Raw genomic sequence first — 14,814 nt, 5'->3', positions numbered from 1 at the left:
TTCATATTAATTGATGTGCATACATTTTATCGTCATATACTGTAATATTTTGCATATGAATAAATAAGGCCGTGATGTATTTCCATAATTATTAAATTTACAGCAAAAGAATATTCTAAGAAAAAAAGCGACCCCCTTCCTTCGTACTACGGGTCTTATATTGGGGGCGGGGGGGGGGGGGGGGGGCTTTCTGTAAAGAAATATAATATTACTATATGCACATTGTATACATGTTAATTTTACAGGATGCAGTTCTTTCATCCATGCTCATGTTGAAGAGATCACCTTAAACAGACACGGACTGAACGAACCAGGAGCACCAGAGAACAAGCCAGACAACTGCACCAGTGAACTAGAATTGTGTCTTTCTGAACCAAGTCACAAAAACTTGTTGCCATCCATTAACAGTGGTGTTGTACAGTCAAGTGGAGAATCTGGTCCAGTTCCTTCAACTCCACCCTGTAAGAGACTTATTGAGATGCCAAAGATTCCCCGGAGGGTGACTCGGACATACCGTGCCAAGCGACGGAACGGGCATTATCTCACACCAACATTTGGGGGGACACCAGTCAAAAACCCTAACATAAACTCTGTATACTCCAGGAATGAAGGTATGTGAAAAATATCCCAATGTAGAAGATCAGAATTAAATGTTTTGTGCAGTAATATATGGAACGCCATAGCTGCCTGAAGGTCATTTTCATATTATATGAGGTGGGATAACCTTTATGTGAAGTGGTGAAGTCATTATATATAGTGGTAAAATCATTATATTCATTGAAAACTTTATTATATGCTGTGGTTTTATCATTATATACAGTGATAAAATCATTATTTTCATTGATAACTTTATTGTATGCAGTGGTTTTATCATTATATTCAGTTGCAATGTCATTATATGTAGTGGTTAAATAATGTAATGAAGTGATAATATCGATATATTATGTTGTAAAATCATTATATGCAGTGGTTTTTCCATTATATACATTACTGAAATCTTTCTGTGATGTGATGAATTCAATATATACAGTACAAACATAATTTGTGTGATAAAGCAATCATTACATTATATGAAACCCACTGCATGTGGAGTGCCAAGTTAATTTCATTCAGTGCGACACCTTTACATGAAGTGAAAAATCTATTATGTGCAGTACTAACATCATTATATTATATATAGTAAAATTATTATATATATTCCTTAAATCATGCTTTGCAGTGGTAACATCTTTATATGAGGTGGTTAATTAATTATATGATGATGTTAATTTGTTATATGATGTGGTCAATTCTTTATATGCATTAGTCTTTCATGTTATGCAGTGGTAACTTCTTTATCATCATCTAAACTGGTCCTTTTATTTAAAAAAATGCGCGGAGTTCCAGTTTAAAGAGTGTTTGAAAATAGGAAATCCGGGCCGTGGCAAATTAAAAGCCGGGGCTATTCGAGATTTTTCTAATTTCTGATTCTATTATACAGCTTCCTGATTTGATCAACTGTGCTGAAATTTTAAGACTCATTTTTACAGGTTAATGTGTATTCGCTGTAAAAATTGCATTTAATTTTAAAATACTTAGTAATTTAGATTTTCTTGGCGATTGTTGATTTCCAAGTTCAGTGGTGGATCCGGGAATCTTGAAAAGGGGGGCCCGACAAGTTTTTGGTCGGGGTAGGTAGCCCACAGCCAAACCAAAAAACAATAGATTTATTAAATCTTGTGTATATTTTGGACACAAGGGGGGAGGGGGGTCCCATAGGCCCTCTCTGAATCCGCCCGTGAGGTTGGTAAATCGGGTAGGCAATCAAGTAGACATTTTACGTGTTTTGTTTGTTTGTTGTTTTTTGTTTGTTTGTTTTTTATTTTTTATTTTTTTTTGCCATATTTGACAGAAAGCTAATAAACTTTTAAATTATTCTGATGTTAAAAATTATTCATTCTTTGAAAGGCATCTTTTGAGTGAAATGACACGTTTAAGAAAAAACGGTTCACATAGACGTCGGAACCGGGGGGGGGGGGGGGGGGCTATTACCCCCCTTTTTTTTTTTACAAAGGTAGACATAATATAGGCATTGAAAATTCGGGCGTAGGTCTAGCCCCCCCCCTCCCCACTTTCTACAGGCACGATTCATTGTAGTGAAAGAAGGGTAATTGGTAGTGTTTAAAAGAATTTGGTACTGAAAGATGTTCGAAACCCCCCCCCCTCCGAAATAGGATTTTCAGGTTTGGAGAGAGAACGATTTTCTTTTCTTTTTTTTTTTTTTTTTTTTGCTTGTCAAGTTTTTTTTCAGGTTTGATTTTTTTTTCTATTTCAATTAGCCACCCCACTATCAATTTCCTTCCGACGCCAATGGTTCATTAAAATCGGATTTGATCTCCCGGAAGTCAAACATAAAAAAATCCGAAACACTTGTTCATTATCTTCATGTCATTTGATAAAATATAAATTAATTAAAGTATTATCACATATACATGTAATTATAGGACTATTAATGCAAAGCCTTGTGTCAAACTTTAATCACGCGTAAGTTGCTTGGTTTAAGGATATCCGATCCTCAGCCTTGAAGGATAACTCTTAATTTTATCATTTTATTCAAAAAGGCTAAAATGATTTTAATTTGGTTGTTTGTTTGCTGTTTAATGTCCCTCTCGAGAATTTTTCACTCATATGGAGACGCCACAATTTGCCAGTGGAGAGCTGCAAATTTTGTCCTATACTTGGCACTTACGGCCATTGAGCAGTGAGGGATTTTTTTCGTTCCAACACCTACTGTAGCACGGGACCTCGGTTTATGGCTTTATGCGGTCTCTTACGAAGGACCGGTCTCAACGTCCCACTGTCGGAATCGAACCCGTGATGTAAGGATTGATTCTTTATTCCGCGTCTCTTAGAGCAGACACTCTGATCACCGTGCCATGTTGGCGACGGCAAAGATGAAACTTGAAAATGAAATGTTTTCATGCAGCAATTTTTATTTTAAGCATTTCAATGTGATTTAAGGTTTTCTGAAGTATTAGAAACAGTCTTATAAATAGTTGATATTAGTAATTTAACCCCCCCCCCCCCCCTGAAAAAAGTATTAAACAAATTACATATTTAACGTAATCCAGTTTCCTTCCATCTACTAACATATAGATACATGTACCAGTGCACATTTGCATATTATGAAATTAGAAATGATTTATGGTGTTTTGCACCAGGTTCTTCCCGGATGATCGGATCTGGTTAAATAATCCTTTTTTTAATGAAAATGTGTATTTTGCATAAAAATAGCATTTTCAAATAAAGAAATAACTATCAAAAATAAATAGTTTTTTTTAGTTAAAATACATGTACAGTGTTTAACATCGGAATAATTTTTAAGTTTATTAGATTTTTATCAAATATGTCAAAAAAACACACACACATAAAATATCGCCAACCCAGTCTACCCATTTTACCAACATGGAAATCAACAATCGCCAAAAAAAAAAAAAAAAATCTAAAATATTAAGTACTTATAGCACAATAGATAAAATATTAAATCAGAAAATTGAAACTGCCTAACAATTTTACTTGAAACCAAAAATCGTCAAGAAAATCTAAAATACCAAGTATTTAAATACAATTTTTACAGCGAAAACACATTAGCCTAAAAAAAAGAGTCTGAAAATTTTAAATCAGAAATTTGAAAAATCTCGAATAGTCCCGGCTTTTAATTTGCCACGGCCCGGATTTCCTATTTTCAAACACTCTTTAAACTGGAACTCTTGTTTTTGCAAGAGGACCAGTTTAGATGATGATAAAGAAGTTACCACTGCATAACATGAAAGACTAATGCATATAAAGAATTGACCACATCATATAACAAATTAACAACATCATATAATTAATTAACCACCTCATATAAAGATGTTACCACTGCAAAGTATGATTTTAGGAATATATATAATAATTTTACTATATATAAAATAATGATGTTAGTACTGCACATAATAGATTTTTCACTTCATGTAAAGGTGTCGCACTGAATGAAATTAACTTGGCACTCCACATGCAGTGGGTTTCATATAATGTAATGATTGCTTTATCACACAAATTATGTTTGTACTGTATATATTGAATTCATCACATCACAGAAAGATTTCAGTAATGTATATAATGGAAAAACCACTGCATATAATGATTTTACAACATAATATATCAATATTATCACTTCATTACATTATTTAATCACTACATATAATGACATTGCCACTGAATATAATGATAAAACCACTGCATATAATAAAGTTATCAATGAATATAATGATTTTATCACTGTATATAATGATTTTATCACTGTATATAAAGATAAAACCACTGCATATAATAAAGTTTTCATTGAATATAATGATTTTACCACTATATATAATGACTTAACCACTTCACATAAAGGTTATACCACCTCATATAAAATGAAAATGACCTTCAGGCAGCTATGGCGTTCCATAGTAATATCTATATTTATATTCATATGAAGTGGGAAATATTTTCGCTTTCCCCCCTTCACAAGTGTCATTCTTTGATCACAGATGTACTCAATTCTTTTTTAAGGAACTCTGTAGAAGCGATTTGTTAAAAATGAACTAATGATATTTTACAATTAATGATTATAGTGCCTTTCCACAAAGTAAGAAGAAAACTGCATTTTGGAAGAAAGCCACCCACAGACAGACACCTCATCTCTGAGATAGCAGTATGTATGCATTTAAAGTTATTTAAAAAAAATAAAAGAAATGCATAGAAATAGAATTTTTTTTAGAATTCCTGTAAAAGTACAGTGAGCGAACGCAGAACGCGAACGGAGCGCAAACGCGAACGCAAAGTGAACGGTGAACGAACGGTGAACGCAAGATGAACGATTTATTCGGAATGCCTCTGGTCTTTTCCTTGCATTGAAACTATTCTATTGTATGTATGCCTGGTGCTAAAAAAATAAATAAATAATAAATAAACAAATCAATGAAAAGTGTCCTAAGAAAGACGATACAAGCACAATAAGTAAAATTATTAATTTAAGTTTCTTACAATATTTTCTGCACATATGTACAATGTTTAAATTAAACTTTTTAATAAGACAATTTTTATCGCTGTAAATCATTGTAATTGCTACCGAACGCTGTAGTATTAAAGATAAAATCAATCTAGTTGTAAAATAGATATGTTTATTCTTATTTGATATGTAAAATCATTACAAATAATATGGATTTTAGAAGAGCAAACTACGGACTTATAGAATGAATTACAACGGTTGTAACAACCATACATATATTTCCGTGCCAAGACGATTCCGTGTAAAATAATGGGAAAAAAATTAAAATATTTTACAAAGGTATGTGAACGTATTGCATAAATACACCCGTATTTTAACATCAATTCTCTGTAAGGACCAAAATTTTACTGTAGGGTTGTGGCACACACCATGAGCGATTTTCATGAAACTTTTTCAGTTGATTAATGCCCATACACTATGACATAATCAACATTCAAAATTAAAGTTACTGCCTTGGTTGCCATGGTAACAGGCTAATATAGATTTTGTCCCCATTTACTCTCAATTCAAGCATAAAAATGCTATATACTTGATTTCTTGTGGTTTAATCATCTTTATTATTTTGAGATAATTCATACATTATATGAATAGAACAAATGAAGCACTATATAACACAAAAAAAAAAATTCTACAAGTCACCTGCAAATTCTTCAATTGATGGCTCAAAGATGTCCAAATTCTTACATTTTGAAAATGGTCGTTTTTACCCTATATTTCAAGAAGTCTTTCAAGAAATGCAGGCAATTCAAGAAAAAATCACCTTAAATTTTAGAAACACCATAATAATATTAGTTAACTTTTATGAAAAGTGGAGTGGGGATTTTTTTCGTTTTCGGTATTTTTAACTTCGAAAATTGGCATTTTGCCAAATAATATTTTGTTCAAAATGTTACTAGACACTGGTTGTTTTATAAAATTTCTTTTCCAAACATTTTTCTCACTAATAAATAAGACAAACGGAATGATAAGTAAATATTATTAAAATAATAAATAGGATAAAACAAAATTAAATGAATTACTATTGTTTCTCTATGATCCTTTACAAAGGGCAGATAACTCAAAATCTAAAGAAAATTAGCTATTTAATAGCGATTCTCTGTAACCACTTAAACTTCTTTGCCACGCATGGTCACCGATTTTTATGAAACTTTGCCCATTATTACAACTTGACACCAAAAACATAAATCAAATAAAATTTCGTTGCTATGTGTCTTGGTTGCCATGGTAACAGCCAGAAAAGTTGAAAAAATTGAGATTTTCAGCTACTTTGAATCTTTATTAAGCCTTAATAAAGAGTAAGGAAAACAAACAAACTATTCTCACAAAAACTTGACACCTTGTCACCACTTATGCTATAGAGAAACTATTAAGAATTTATCTCTAAGTAAGTGGTAACCATGGGTACATTTGGAATACATTTTAGATGCTGAAAAATGCTGAAAAACGCCCAATATTCACTAATGATAGATGTTACATGATCAAACTCAATCAACAACCAAAGAAAAACAATAAAAATATTTGACCTTAAGTAATTAGGTATTGACAATATTATTCTAAAAATAACTTTTATGGTTGCCATGGTAACACAGTGTATCCATGCAAAATCTGTTGCTAAGATTGGGTTAAATGCTACTATCTTGAGGAAAAACAATAAAATTCATGACTGGCACATATACATCCTTAAGACCTTGCAACACCGACAACCTAATAAAAATTGGGATTAATTGTTACTTTGCAGTGTAACCATGGAAACAACGTACCAGTTGTTTAAAGTGATATTTTTCTGCTGCTTCAGGAATTTACTTACCTTTTAATCAAGAAACATATTATTTGACTCACCTTGAATAGTATTTATCAGGTAGAACTAAGGTTGAATATCATATATTGATAAAGTTTGTTGAAAAATACAACACTGTTGCTATGGTCACCAAGAAGGGAAAATGTTCGATTTTGTTAATTTTATATCAATATTAAATCCTATGTGCCAGCTTTTTGCATCCAGTTAGAAATTGGGTGGTAGTCAAAATTGAAAGTCAGGCTAGTTGTTCATTTATATCAATCATAAAAGTTTTGGGAATCTACATACAAGGGTACGTATCCAAGGAAACAGAATATTTTTTCAGATTTTTATGCATATTTTTTCGGCTAATTTCCATAGCAACGCTCTATTTAAAGAATTGAATTTGAATTTTTTGAAATGTAAAAATTAGGGTCACACCAACGCCTTTAAAAATTGATCATCAGTTATATAGAAATATTCTCTTTAAAAAGATAGGATAAGATTTAAACACTAAGAGAGTAAGTTTAAAATCCCATTTTGGTATTAAAACCATGGCAACCATTGCCAACCTATAAGAAATATCATATTTCGTCCTTGGTATATGTTACAAGGATTTCTTCTCTATTATATGCTTGCATTTCAACCTATAATTGTTTTTATTCTTAAGTGTATGACTTTATAAAATTAAATGAACAAAATTATTACTTTTGAATACTTTGTTTCCATAGTAACGTATGTAATAGTTGATTTACCAAACATGTTTATCATGCATTTAAGACATCAGGCCTTTAACTTTCAGAAACAGTCATTGCCACTTGTTTGCTTTGCTGCAAACGTTAACTGTGGGACTCTGAACATGTTGAAAAATGCCATTTTTCAAACTTTAGGACATGTTGCTATGGTAACCATGACACGTAGCAACCAATTTTTGCCTGATTTGAGTTTACGTTATCAAAGACTTTTATCATAGAGAGTTTGGATAAATTCTGAGACTATGCGTGCCACAGCTCCTATATAAAAGTTAAAGTCATTACAGAGAATGGCTCTTAACTTTTCACTGGAACTTATTTCAGTAAATAACATTTTTAAATACTAGGTAAAAAATGGAAAAAGATAATGGATTAAAACTCTAATGATACTTTTCAACCAAAAATAATAAATAAATAATAAATAATTAGTTTTTCATGCATAGGTAGGTAGATACAGTGTATTAATTTAGCAGGTTTGAAATTTGATAAGCTAATGTTAATTTCCTCCTTTTAAATTTTGCTTGTTCCCAGATGCAAATCTTTAGATGTCAATTTTATTTGGATAAAGAAATTTAGAACTATTTAGACTGACCATAAATTAACACCCCATTAAAAATAATACCATTAATGAATAGTCTTACAATCAGAAAACATACACATATTCATGTGAATATGTATAATTTTATCGTTACTTTTAAAAACAGTTTGTTTTTTTTTCAAATTATTAATCAAGCAAGAATCTACATCTAAACATTATCCAAAATGTGTATTTAGAGATAAACAAAATGTAGAAAATAGCTGCTATATAGCAATTTTGTAGACAATAGAAACAGCTAGGCTTGATGTTTCCATGATTTCTCTTTACATCAGAGGTTGACCATTATGTGGTGTTGTGTCTGACCAGTCAAGAAGAATTTTAAATGGGTTTGAAAAGTGATACTTGAAATAATCATCTTCATCTTTTCCCCTGGAAAAAAAAAACATACATGTATACTTTAATCAAAAATCAATTGTTTAATATCTACTACATTTTTCATGTGATAACAAATACAAGTATATAAGCATATCTATTTTTATCAAAATGTATATAATACTAAGCTAGTAGTTAGTATTTACATCTTGAAATAAATTGCCTCAAAATTCCTGCATGTGTACTTAAAAAGCAGGCTTCATATCACAGGTGCTTGGGGACGGGACCACCCCCCCCCCCCCCCCCCATAAAAATTCATACTCTCGGATACTAAAAGAGAACTTTTAGTATCAGAGAGTATGAATTTTAATAAAAGGTTAGTTTTAGATTATATTTTGCATTTTTGAATTGTAATTTCTTTTCATAATTATTACACCCTCAGAATCTGACTTTTATAAAAGATTGATAAATTCATGGTGGCAGTGGCATTAAAAAAAAAAAATGAAAATTCAATATCCAGACAATTGTAATATTAAAAAAAAATTCACCTGGTTTTAACTGAAAATTATTTCTCTATGTATCTTTTCATCTTCTTTTTTTCTTTTCAAAGCACCAGTACATCTAAAATATGTTTAAAATATTTTTTTTTTCAAATTAAAGAAATTCATTCTTATTGTCAATCATGAATGCATACATTTACATTGGTATATTATATTTATATCTTATTAGTTTGTATTTATAGCTGCAGTTAAATATGTTTTGTTCTTTTACAGTGAATCGGAATTATATGACTTCTTTTTAGGCTAAATTTTTTTTTATGTGTTTCCGTTAAGTCGACCATCTCTAATTTTTACCCACCACCTACTACTTTTTTGGCCAAATTAGATTTTAAACTGTACCAATGGCGGATTTAGAGGGGGGCTCAGCCCCCCCCCCCCCCCCCACTTTTTTGTGTCCAAAATATACGTCAGATTTAATAAATCAATTTTTTTGGTGTGGCCTTGAGCCAGTACCCCAAGACCACACTGGTCCCCCCCCCCCCTTTTTCAAGATTCCTGGAACTGCCACTGTGTACAATGTTACCAAAAATATATATATATTTTTATATAGCCTTGTGTATATTTTTCATTACATACAAACTTACATCTTCTACAATATTCTCCTCCTTTTGATAAACTTTGTAGTTATGATTTGCCAAAGTAAGTTGCTTTCTGAAGCAAGCAAAAATTCCTATAATGCAAATATATTAATAAGATATATGTCTGGAATGTCCTGCTAACATGGTGATCTTTGAATATAGACCAATTAAGTCTATTATATAAAAAAAAATTATTTAATTTAAAATTACCGGTATGTCAATTTATTTGAAAAAAGCTTCTTACATGTAGTTTTTATACAAAATGAATATTTGAAAACATTCAAATTTATAGAGGGCGGAGCCCTCTCACGGGCCCGAAGGGCCCGTGAGAGCGAAGCTCTCCCTATAGGCAACACGTATGTATGTAAAATATATTGAATTCTATTGTAAACTATATTTTTATTACAATACCTATGGAACTGAGAACCTTGTCGCCAATATGGCGTCCATAGTCTTATCCATCTTGAATCTCGCGACAAATTCCCGCTTAAACGAGATGCTGGTGAATCGTAATTTTAATTCCAAGCCTGCGTTAATAAAGTTTCCTCAATTCCAATAATCAAAAACATCTTTAAAGTACACATCCTTGTTACTTTCGTTTTCATCTAGGCCTAGCCTAACTTGCAATCGATCGTCATAGACCCGACATATGACGTCATTCATAGAATCAGCGGAAACTGTCAACTTATTTAACAACCTTTAATAATTGATATTTTATATACGTAATCTCTTTTTAAAAACAGATTTACAACTTTTAATAAACCATACTATGTTTTTGAAGAAATAAAAAAAGAAAAACTCGGTTTAACGAATTCCAGTGACGTCACTGTCTAGACTGCGTATTATGCACATGGAGGGGCGGATCTTTCTGTGGCCCCTTTCACCAGACTTTAAAGGAAATATTTGTTAATAATAAAATTTACTAATTACGAATGTCTTGAGGATTATTCTCATCACACAACAAGCTAGAAATATAAGATTTTTTGTGAATAGTATAATTTTCCTGTTGAATAATTTAAAAAAATGTTTTATTGGTAGAATATTTCCTGAAAAGATTAACTGAATTCTGGTATGGACTCCAGAACAGTGTGTGTGTGTGTGTGTGGGGGGGGGGGTATGGATTTTAATTTTTTATCTCTCTCTCTTTCTCTCTCTTTATTTAATTCTTGTACCCGATTTGCTTTTGATTACCTGCTTGTTAATGTATTCATTTGCAGGTGGGGATCTGTGTCTCATTTTTGTTATTGTGAATTTGTTTATTTTTTCCCCAAAATTTTTATCATTTTTTAAAGTGTCAAATTCCTGTTTCCTGAAGTTCACCATCAAAAGAAAAATCTTTTAACATGTCTGAAGCTCAAACTACCACATTTGATTCTGTTACCTATAAAATTAATATAGATATTTCATTTGAACTTGAACAAACACTTCCCAGTTCCATCTATATATATATACATGTGATACACTTTAATGGATCAAATATATAATTTTAAAAAGGTTTAGGATTTCTAATTTTTATTTAAGAAAGTACATTTAAAAACATGGAACAGAAAATTTATTCAGTCAGTTGGAACCCGTGGTGGATTACGATAGTGTATTAAGTCCAAAATCATATGAGAAAAACTAAGTTAAACAATGTATGATTGACAGAGAGGTAGCTGTTCAATCTACATGTACCAGTAAATAAATATACACAAATATATATTACATGTACCTATACAGTACTGCAAATATTTATAATAAAGTTTTTTATACTGTAAATAAATGTTCTCTTGACTTAAAAAAAAAAAACCTAGCAAATACAGAATCTTCATTTGACATTACCCATGGTAATCCATGTAAGGAGGTCAATGTTGTTGAGCAGTACTAAAAATACCTTTTTAAAGCTTCCATATATGATCCTTTTTATTGCGAGGTGGATAGGATAGGGATGTAAGAAAACATCAATTACTTTTGATACAAAAGGGATTCTTCCCAGAAGTGTGCTTGTTGTTAACAAGTTTTGTTTTTAAAAAATATAGTATTCACATAAACAATTGACTGAAATTTTAATATCTTTTATCAAGTTAAATTCGTTTTTCTTAAGAGACTATTTGAATCAGATTTGTTTTAAAAAAAAAATACTGAAATTGTGAAATCTACATTTAAAGTTAAAGTTTAGAAAATTTTTAATGAGAAACCAATTAATGTAAAAAAAAAAAAAAAAAAAAAAGAAAAAAAAAGATATCTCATACAAGCATTGCACAATTTTTCTCAGAAATTTTGCAATACTGATACTTTTCTCAGAATACCCAGCCTTAGTGTCAGTCAGATGATCAGTTTCCAAGTGTCCTGATAACCCAGGAGGTAGATAATCTGTCTGTAGTTTGGGTCCCAAGTTCGTCATCTGATGTGGTCCCTGACAATTGTCCTTATTTGTATTTAAAGCAATATGAGCTGCATTTTTGAAAATTTTAATTTGCTGTTAAAATGTGTTATAATGATAAATTTGAACGTAATTTAAACCTTTCTGATCATTTAGATAGAAATTAAGTATCAAAGTGCATCTGAATAAAGGATTCCGTACAATCAAATATATAGTATTATATAAGAAAACAATAATGTACAGGACGACAATAATGGAATTTTGCTTCAATCAAAGCTCTTAAATAGTTCTTCCTTCGCAAATATGAACAACAGAAATCTATGAACATTCTTTTTTTTCTGTCATTAATTAGTTAATGACAATTTTGCAACAAAAATTTCTGAGATCAAAGTTGCAGCTCATATTGCTTTAATGTCAAGACCATACACTGGAGGTAACTGATGAGTATTAAATGACTTGATGTTTCTATATTGGTGTCTTTAAATGTGCATGTAGTCATGAAAAATAAAGAAATGATGCTCAGGAAAGTCTGTTTATTAATTTTTGGACAGATACAAACGTTTTAGAGTTCTAGGACCTGGGTAGGTTGAATCCATGACTGGTCCACTGCACGTACTCTCTCTTTTCCCGTTATGCTATTTGATTTTGAGTGCTCTGGCTAGGAAACTCGTAATGAAACATCATAGTGTACTGTAATCTTACCAGATACCCTTAAATTTCGTTATTTGGATGAAAAAGTATTTGAGGTAAAGGAATGTATTTTTTTTTTAAAGGACTGAGATCTTTGTTATGATTTTCTGACACTGATTACAATTACATTTTAACACTGATTTATCATTAAACAATAAAATATGGATAATATTAGACTCTATGTTATCTTGCTGGCTCCGCCCTCACTAACGGTTGCATCGTCTAACATATTACCTGTGCCTAGGTTGTTCTAACCATTCCCACTGACTGCCCGTCTTCTGCTTGTTGTTTTCCTCCAATTGAATCTTGCATTTTTCTCATGGGTTTTAGAGTACATGGAATCCCACATGATGGGAATGCAAGTCAGACCTCACAAAATTTGTTTCAATATTTTGCAAAGTGAATTTGACATTAAAAATCTATTATCATAATAAAGACCTGTACATCATTATCAAGTTGAATGCTGAGAAAGCAGTGTCTCCTTCATTTGATGAATTCCTTTGCCATTCACACCTGAATTCCAATTTAAAAAGTTGAAAAACACATCATTTTTCCGTTATTGTTTCATGTTTATTTTTCTGGCGTCTGTTTTTGCCACATGTTGTTACTTCTCTAGACTTCAATACAGGAGAGTCAACAAAGGGAAATAACACCAGTTTAATTTTTTTGTCTTCAGTGCAAAAGAGTCAGCAAAGGGAAATAACTCTAGGCTAATTTTTAGGAAAAGTTATAATTTGAGGGGATTGGAATATGACTTTTAACTGATTTCCCCACCTCAAATCTTTTTGCATCTTTTAGATCTAAGCTTGATCTTACTAAAAAGATCTTTTTTCTAAGTTTCAATTGCCTGCAAAATTTAATATGCATATCAAGAAATAGGCACCTTTGTATTCATTTTTATGACAAATTCATGTAAATTGATCTGTATCATATTAAAAACCTTGTGTTAAATTGAATGAAATTTAGATGCACAGAAACTTTGATTACTTAGCTATAAAATGAAACCCATGTTATGTTCATAACTTTCCTACATTAAGGAAGCACGGAATTATTTTACATGGTGATGACAATCAGGTCAGTTTTGCCATGACAAAATATTTCAAAGTCGTTGCTATGGAAACCAAGGAGGTACTGTCCAAAATTTACCCACCAATAGTCTTTATATAGGGCACTCTCTAATATTATAGTGATAAAATAAAATTCCATGATAGTGCGTGGCCAAGCATTTTTTATCCTTACAGAGAATTGATGTTAAAACTTTAATGCAATAATATATTTATGAGTCAGTTTTATTTTTTATGATGATTTATTGAGCAGATTTCTACATGTATCTGTAGTCATTTCCCGGCCGTGATTATACTCGGATATGATACAAAGAGGCATTCATATTATTTGTTATATATTAAATTTTCACAACTTGATATTTAAGTAATATGCTGTCATAGTTTTTATTAAACAGACAAATGAGAGAGAGAGAGAGAGAGAGAGAGAGAGAGAGAGAGAGAGAGAGATTCAGTTTTAGCCCCCCTTTCTCGAATGTTTGTACCTACATGTATATCAAATAAAAATTCTTTTTTTTTCTAAATATACCAGGCAATGAAAGAAACTATTTTTATCAACAAATCCATTTGTTTTACAGTCGTAATCGGTTTTTATTTTCCTGCTTCAAGTTCACACGAAGTCCACGTGCTTGACCTGTCAATCAAAATCATTCGACACTGTGCAGGTGTGAAAGTCTCGTCACACCGAAGGCAAAGTGTTAAGTATTTCTAAGAAGTTTTAACATTTTTTCTTATCATTTCTAGATCTAATTCCAACATTTCTAAAAAAAAAAATAAATAAATAAATGAATAAAATGCATTGGGAATAAACACTTCGAATGATTAAGCCGCTTAAATTCGAAACCTACTACCTGCCAATTTAAAATATCACCGCCGGCACATGTATATTTTGTACGAAAGCCTATTAGGATCAAACTACGGTAAAAAAAAATAATTAAAAGGCGTTATAACGCCTTTTCAAAAGGCGTTATAACGCGAAAAAAGGCGTAATAACGCCTTTTGAAAAGGCGTTATAACGCGGAAAAAGGCGTTATAACGCCTTTCCAAAAG

The 14,814-nt window shown here is 31.4% G+C and overlaps 1 protein-coding gene across 1 annotated transcript in view; it reads left to right on the top strand.

Moving 5' to 3' along the window:
- Positions 1–14,814, top strand: part of LOC133181079 (uncharacterized) — a 43,562-nt gene that overhangs the window by 24,450 nt on the left and 4,298 nt on the right. The window contains exons 6-7 of the mRNA XM_061315620.1: positions 246–611; positions 4,638–4,717. Of these exons, the coding sequence (XP_061171604.1) occupies positions 246–611; positions 4,638–4,717 (446 nt within the window). The remainder of the gene's footprint in view (positions 1–245; positions 612–4,637; positions 4,718–14,814) is intronic.

Source organism: Saccostrea echinata, unplaced genomic scaffold (assembly GCF_033153115.1).
Source record: "Saccostrea echinata isolate AGI-Se365-2 ecotype Australia unplaced genomic scaffold, CSIRO_AGI_Sech_v1 ptg000008l, whole genome shotgun sequence".
Classification (NCBI taxonomy): Eukaryota; Metazoa; Mollusca; class Bivalvia; order Ostreida; family Ostreidae; genus Saccostrea; species Saccostrea echinata.
The sequence above is the reverse complement of the archived record's forward strand: the minus strand, read 5'-3'. Positions and strand labels throughout refer to the sequence as shown.